The sequence below is a fragment of the Pan troglodytes genome, chromosome 19 (genome assembly GCF_028858775.2).
Source record: "Pan troglodytes isolate AG18354 chromosome 19, NHGRI_mPanTro3-v2.0_pri, whole genome shotgun sequence".
Taxonomy (NCBI): domain Eukaryota; kingdom Metazoa; phylum Chordata; class Mammalia; order Primates; family Hominidae; genus Pan; species Pan troglodytes.
Window position 1 is genome coordinate 33,327,758 of NC_072417.2, and position 7,553 is coordinate 33,335,310.

The 7,553-nt window shown below is 41.0% G+C and overlaps 1 protein-coding gene across 1 annotated transcript; it reads right to left on the reverse strand.

Annotated features, from left to right (window-relative positions):
- Positions 1 to 3,022: 3,022 nt before the first annotated feature.
- On the reverse strand, positions 3,023 to 5,038 carry CCL7 (C-C motif chemokine ligand 7). The gene is made up of 3 exons (XM_511407.9): positions 4,897 to 5,038; positions 4,000 to 4,117; positions 3,023 to 3,566 (listed from the first exon to the last, which is right to left on the reverse strand). Exons 1-3 carry the CDS (start codon positions 5,000 to 5,002, stop codon positions 3,461 to 3,463), a joined length of 330 nt encoding a protein of 109 aa, XP_511407.3. The 5' UTR covers positions 5,003 to 5,038; the 3' UTR covers positions 3,023 to 3,460.
- Between the last annotated feature and the right edge of the window lie 2,515 nt (positions 5,039 to 7,553).

Here is a 7,553-nt window from a genome sequence, read left to right on the forward strand (position 1 = left end):
GTCCCCCATCCTTGATTAGACTGGTTCTCTCTTTCTGGGGGAGCTCTGTTGTCTTGTTGATCCTGGTTTCTGGTTTCCTTTGTGAGTTCCCTCCTTTTCCATTATTCCCCTTTGGTCACCTCTGAAGTGAGTATTGAAGAGAGACATGCTCTTCTTGGGGGCTCTGCTGTCTTTGAGGATTGCAAGCTGTACAGCAAGGCCTGGAGTTTGTCTTCTTTTTGAACTTTTCAGGACCACTCATGGTTTCACTGACAATATAGTACAGCTCTGGTAATAACAGTGGGCTTCTGATATCTTCACTCTCAGTCAATTCCATATGCCAGCAGCCACAGCCCAAGTTTCTTTCTTGGTATAATTTTCCAATTATTTTTCCTCTCTCTCTCTCCCTCTCCCTCTACCTCTCCTTCTCCTTCTCCTTCTCCTTCTCCTTCTCCTTCTCCTTCTCTTCTTAATAGGGAAGGCTGTGAGGCTTGAATGTTAGGCTACAACTTCAATCTGATTTTTGCCCTATGTTATTTCATCCAACTAAGAGTTTTTTTTTTTTCCCATAGACTTTTATTGCTGATTTTTTTTCATCCTTAAATACCTTCTCTTAATATTTGGGACCCAGAAACAGATGGCTTTTCCAACAACATAAGGTCCTGGATATGTGGATTTTATTATCTTTCATTTCTACCTTATGACCAGTTGATTTTTTTTTCTGAGCTCATCTCTTTCTCGGAATCCCTTCAAAAAGGAAGACAAAAACAATCAACATGCTACTAATGTATCTTTATCAAACTTTCCCCTTGGAGCTGCTATTTCAGCAGATAGCACCTGACAGGTTGGACAGTTTGTAACATGAATCTCTTATTTTCTTCAAACTGTGACATCAGCTTCCTCACCGCCTGCTACTAAATATCTAGTTAATGCTACATGTTTCATGTTCTTAATGGTAGCACATGATTGTGCTACTAATTCCTCTATTAATCAGGGTTAAACTAGGCTCCAAACTAGGCTTAGTGGCTTGACACAGCAAATGTTTATTTCTTTCTCATGTCACAGTTCAAGGTAGGCCAGGTGACCAGTGACTTGTGGATATGGACTGCTTCCATCTTGAAATTGAGCTATATGGAACACATTACCCCTAACATTACCACAACAGAGGAAGAGAGAGCTGTTTATAGGGACAAGGTCTGAAAGTGGCTCATATCATTTTAGCCCTCACCCAACTGGTTAGAATTCAATCACACAGCCCCTGGGTAAATGCAATTTAGGCTGGAGAATATAGAAGAGCCCACAGATATCTGCGGGACATTTGCAGTCTCTGCTACTTATGACTGGCACATGTCCAGCAGCAAAGTCTAGGAGGTGGGAAAGTTCCAGCAAAAAACACTCCTTACGCCTAAGCCCGAGGCCACAGATCAAGCCTGGAGACTACATTGATCTGAAAAAGAGAGAGTCAGGGAAACTCACTGGTCCCAAGACATGACTGAGAAATAGTTAAAAATGTGTAAGTGACACTTTCCCCACCCAACACTCCATATCAGAGTCTTTGCTGATGGTATCTGGAAATCTGTTTTTTTATTAGCATCTAAGTGATGTTGATGCGAATACGACTCATTGACCTACTCTACATCTCAATCTACGGAGGCTTGCTCAGGTAAAGTAACTTGCCTAAATTTACTAGGCACATTACTGGTGTAACTAGCCTAATCTTTGAATCCCATTGAACTCAATGCCCAGTTATATACCAGCCTCTCTGTTCCTGTTCTTTCTAATTCTCTGTGCCCAAGAGTACAAGGCCTGCATGAAAACACATGATTTTATAATTTTTCGAAAATGAAGTTTCAGCAGATTCTGTTTGACCTTGAGCACATGTAGCCCTTCTCTCCTTTCCTGTCCTACCATCAAACACTCTGCTTAATATTTGCATGTATCAGAGGGCTCACTGTGTCTCACAGTATCTATTCATTCACCTCTACTCCTGGTCTGCCTGCTGGTTGTTCTCTCCTGGAATTTAAGATTACCCTCCTTATTGGTGTGAAATTAAATTAAATAAGTCAAACTTCAAATAATTTAAACTTAAAGCTATTAGGACTTTAATTATTCTGAGCCTTGAGAGGAATGTGGCTATGCAATCTGAGTTGTGTGGCATGCACCTACAACTTCTGCCTTTTTGCTGTTTCCTGTAAACAATTAAGAAGACTGAGCCATGGCAGAGGTAAGACCCCTCAGATCATTACCTCTCCTCAAGGAATAGCAAATAATCTTCCTTAGAACATAGCAACCTATAACCAATCAAATCACTGTGGCGTATGCACCTTGTCTAGTATGAAAAATGTTGTAATCTGGCTGGAACTTCTGTCTTTATTTATGTAACTGAAACTTTTCCAGTTGTTTGGAGTTGATGCTTTTCCAAGTGGCCACCCTCAAGCTTTGTCCTTGAATGAACTGAATACTTATTCACATTTTCTGAATCTCATTGTTTAAGGTTGACTTTGGTGTTTGGGGGTGAGAACTGGTGGGCTGAAGAAGGGGTAGAAAGGGATGTTGGACTTGGTCTGAACACCAATGGTGGCAGAAATCAATGATGGCAGGCACTTGCCAAATCATCTGTTGGTCTCCTACTTGATTTTTTAATGAAAGTGACATTTGTATTTACTAGACTAGAGGATTGATTAGAAGGGGGAAAACCAGCCAGTCACAAGGCTGATAGAATAGAAGAGGGGACAGGCTTTTGGGTAGAGCGTGGGATGGTGAGAAAAAGAATGAGTTTGGGAAAGAAGAAAGGTATTTGAACAAGTGGCTGAAGCAGATGTCAGATCTGGAGCTGGGGGGTGGGTTCATCTGGCCCCAGCCTGTGGCTGCCTCTCCCTAACATGCAGGTGAGCCTGGCCTGGGGGAAAGCCCAGAGTCCATTACGCGCTCATTTCTCCACAATGTGAGCCCAACCTCTGCAACCACGCCCTTCACCTTGTCACCCTGTTACCCCCACCAGCTTTATTACTTTATCCTTTTAAAAAACCATGAATGTCAGCTGTTATACAAAAATCTATTTTATGTGAAAATTTGGGAGTCATACATATGCAAATATGTAATTATATAATAAAAATATGCTTCCATAGGGACATCATATCTTAACAATTAAAGCAAATCTTTGCACTGATTCTTGCAAGGACTTATACAATACCCCCATGAGGTAGAGAAGGGAGGAGCATCCCACAGTTTTTACAGCACTGAGATGACATATACATCCAAGGCTTTATGTTCAAAACCCACCAAAATCCATGGAAGATTAAATTAAAATATTAATAACTTTTAAAATCTACTAAGAAAAACCATGATTCACATTATTACATAAAGCTCATATTCCTTAGAATTAGAATAAAATAATCTCAGAACCACTCTGAGAAAGGACAGGGTATACAAATTATTTGTTTCTCAAGTCATGGCTTGTTTTCAGTTCAGTCATGAATGTTCAAAGCTTTGGAGTTTGGGTTTTCTTGTCCAGATGCTTCATAAAGTCCTGGACCCACTTCTGTGTGGGGTCAGCACAGATCTCCTTGTCCAGTTTGGTCTTGAAGCTGTGGAGCAGAAAGGAGACAGTCAGATGGAACACCTTGAGGGTTCAGCCTGGGAGTGTGACCAAGTCTATGGGAAATCTGTCTAGCCCATCAGCCTAGCTAATGGGGATGCCTCAGGGATGAAGGAAGAAGATAAAACAAAGGAAGGGGACTCAGAGAAGCAGCTCTTTTTGGTAGCCCAAGTGAATCTCTCTTGGTTCCAGGATGAAGGAACGAACTGAGATGTAAAATGATAGCTGGAAAGGGAGCTGAGGGTGAGAAGCCACTTTCTTTACTTGTATTGTTTCTCACTGGCAAATGTCTGGGATAAGGTTAGAGATGCTGTATGCATCACAGTATTTGACTCCAACTCATTCTGATACTAGTCCTATTCCCTGCCCAGGGAAGAACCTAGGACTGAGGTGTGAGGGGTGGGTGGTCATCGTCCACATACATTACAGCTTCCCGGGGACAGTGGCTACTGGTGGTCCTTCTGTAGCTCTCCAGCCTCTGCTTAGGGATTTTCTTATTGATAAATCTGTAGCAGCAGGTAGTTGAAGTATTAATCCCAACTGCAATGAAACAACAAGAAGAAAAGGCCATTGAGGGTGTGTCCTGGGTCTTTCTGTTTGTAAAACAGGGAATGGTAAGAAGAAGGAATCAGAAAGAAAGGAAGAGGTGGAGGGAAAAGCTGCCCATCCCAAACCCAATGTCTCTGCCCTTTGAGGCATTTCATAAACTCCCTTTCACTTTTATGGACTGTGAAATAGGGATGCACCATCACCAGTTGAAAGACGGAAGAGGAATTGATGGCTACTCTGGGCATTGCTAGGAGGGGCTAATATAATAATCCAATTCCTTAGAGCAAGGGTACCCCAACTATGGATCCCCTTTTAGGCTCTGAGCATTCAATGCTTGGTCATGAGTTTCCCTGATACGTACCACCTCTGCAGAGCTGCTGTTTCTGGAAGCTGGGCTTCCACAGAGCAGATTCTGGGTCTCCCGGTATCTGGAAACAGCCTGCACACCCATCCCCAGAAGCCCCCTGTCTTTGATCACCCTGATCCCAAATTCTGCTGGAAGCAGCTGGAGTGGTAACTGCACTGAGGGTGTTCCCAGAGCTGGAATCCTAGAAGGAGCTGGATTTGGGGTTCACAGTTGGAATTCTAGTTCAGGCTCTACCCAGCAGCAGCTGTGTGGTTGGGCTCACCCCTTATCCTTTTTCTAAGTTACCTTATCTTGGAAAAGTAGCTGTTAAAGTGAGACTGTGGGTATCAGGTCTTCTTGATTGGTCCAGGATAACCCAGAGAGGGGGCAATGTGCTTCAAGGAGAAGGAGAGAGGGACCTTACCTGGCTGAGCAAGCCCCTGGGGGCTGAAAGCAGCTGCTGTGAGCAGCAGACACAGAAGTGCTGCAGAGGCTTTCATGTTGGAGGGTGAGGGCATGGGCTTCCACATGAGAATTGGAGGTTTCTGGTTTGGTCTCAGCCCCTCTGCTCCTCTGGAAGCTCTGTCTCCGCCTTTTATAGGAAGCAGAGAGGATGAATCATAGGATGGAGTAATAAATCTATGGAGTAATAAACCTGCTGAGCCAGTGCACTTCAGTGGGAGGATAGGAAATGAGAGTATGAGTCGAGGCTAGCCTGTTTTTCAGCTAAGACCAGGAGTGGTAGGTGAGGTAGGGTCTATGTAGAGGAAGACCACAGTATGTAATCTATGGCTATTATCAAGAGACCAGTTTCTCTGAAATGAGACACATTCTATAGAAAAAGGAAGGAATCAGGGATACCAAAGTCAAAGATATGTAAGGGATATTCCCCTTTTCCCTTTGGAGTGGTATCCCTAGGACACGAGTCCACAAAGAGACATTCAAACTTGGCTCAACTCTACAAAGGACTCAAAGATTCTTCACTGTCTTAAATCCTGGTAGCTTTCTAAAACCCAGAGAAAAGTAAAATAATAGAACATTAGCAGAAAAATAAAATTCAATATTCTTAGAATAATAGTACCTAAAATTGTAGTGTCTATTTCAATAATCTATTGCTGCATAGCAATCTATCTGAAAACAGTGACTTAAAACAATAACAATCTTCTGGGTTTTTTTGCTCTTGAATATATCACAAGGCCTTCATTCAGTGTCCAGGGTCTGGGCTGGGAGGACTTCAACAGCCAGCAGTTGGACCAGATGGAATTTCTCAGGTGTCTCTCTCTCTCTCTGTATGTGTGTGTGTGTGTGTGTGTGTGTGTGTGTTTGTGTGTGTGATCTTTCCAGTGGTCCCTCCACATGGCTAGATATTTTGCATGATGGCTTAAGGATCCCAGGTGCAAGGTTAGGGAACATATTCATACCTCTTAATGGGAAGAGTGTAAAAGAATTTGAGGATATGTTTTAAAACCACTATTTGTTTTATAGGCTATCGGAACTGCACAGCATATCAAGATCTTAAAATACTGTGTTTCTAAAACATCTAATGAGCTGTGAAAATATTTTTTCAAGTAAAAGAATATAGGGAAGGCAAATTTATCGACAAAATCAGAGACCTTCAGTTTGAATCAGAGACAAGAGACTTCTTGTCATTCTTCCCACACACATATCTCAGAAATACAAAGAATAAATTTTGGAAACCACTAATCTAGCTCCTCATCTCACATACAACTAGCTCCTCATCTCACATACACATTACAAAATCACCAACTAATCGCCTTCCATATCAGTGAAAAGGGGTTTGATGAGAGACCATGGGTGGGGTCCTCATGCCTATAACTGGGCCATGGATCATGGACATGGAATGCAAAAAAGGAAAATTATTCAATGGGGGAATTGAGCATTATACAACTTTGAATATTAATTTGGGAGCAATGCAAGGCTTTGATTCTGGTTTTAGCTTTATGTCGTTTTATCTTACCCCTATGACTTTGCTCAGGCTACTCATTCTCTCGATTATCTCTTTTTCAAATTGTTTTTACTCCCAGCTCCAGAAATCGGTGAAGAGTTGGCCTACTTTCTATCTCCTTATTTATGGAGTCTTCCCAGCTCACTCTAATGTAACACATTAGAACAGCATATTTTCTAACCCAGGGTGTACGTTCCATCCACCTGATGCTTCTAAAGAGCAGAATCCTTTCCTTTGACTTTTCTTTCTTTTTCTTTTTTCTTTTATTTTGGAAGACAACTATCATGGATAACCTGCTGAATGATCGATGAAGTTGGAGTAGAACACGGGGGTCCTGCCCAGACAGATCAGGAGCTCAAGGAAGTACTCATGGGTTCCAGTTGGTTAAACCTTTTTCCTTCAGAAAATCCTTAAGTGAAGTACCCCAAGATGTCCCTGCCTAAGATCCCAGAGAAAATGCCTGCTTATGTTTATGATGGAAAGACCTGTACCTGTCACCTACAAGACCTGGGAATGGTAAAAATAAAAGGCTGCTGAATTGTTGCAGAATTTTGTAAAAACTTTTAAATAATTTAAAAACAATATGAGCTGGTTGTAGAAAATATGGCAAAATTAGAAACACTTATTTAAAAAAATTGTTGTACATTATCAACATCAGAAGATGTAAGTGGTTAATTTCCTTCCAGATTAAAAAATATATATTTTTAACACTTAGTCACAAAAGAATGTCCTTCTTTGTCTCCAGTAACAATTTTTGTCTTAAAATTTATTTGTCTGATATTATTAACAGTATAGCCACTAGCTCTTTTTTGATTATCATTTCCATGGGGTGACTTTTCCATACTTTTACTTTCAAGTTATCTGAGATTTCAGATTTACAACATGTATCTTATAGATAGCATACAGTTGGTTTATTTTAAAAATTCATTTTACTCAACCTTTGCTTCTTAGTTGGGGGTTTTAACACTTTTACATTTAGTGTAATTACTGATGAAGTAGGATTACCATCTGATATTTTCCCTTTTTTATATATTGTTGTCTCTTTTGTTCCTCACTTTTTTAATTACTACTTTACTTTATGAACCATAAATATTTTCTACTGTACCATTGTATTT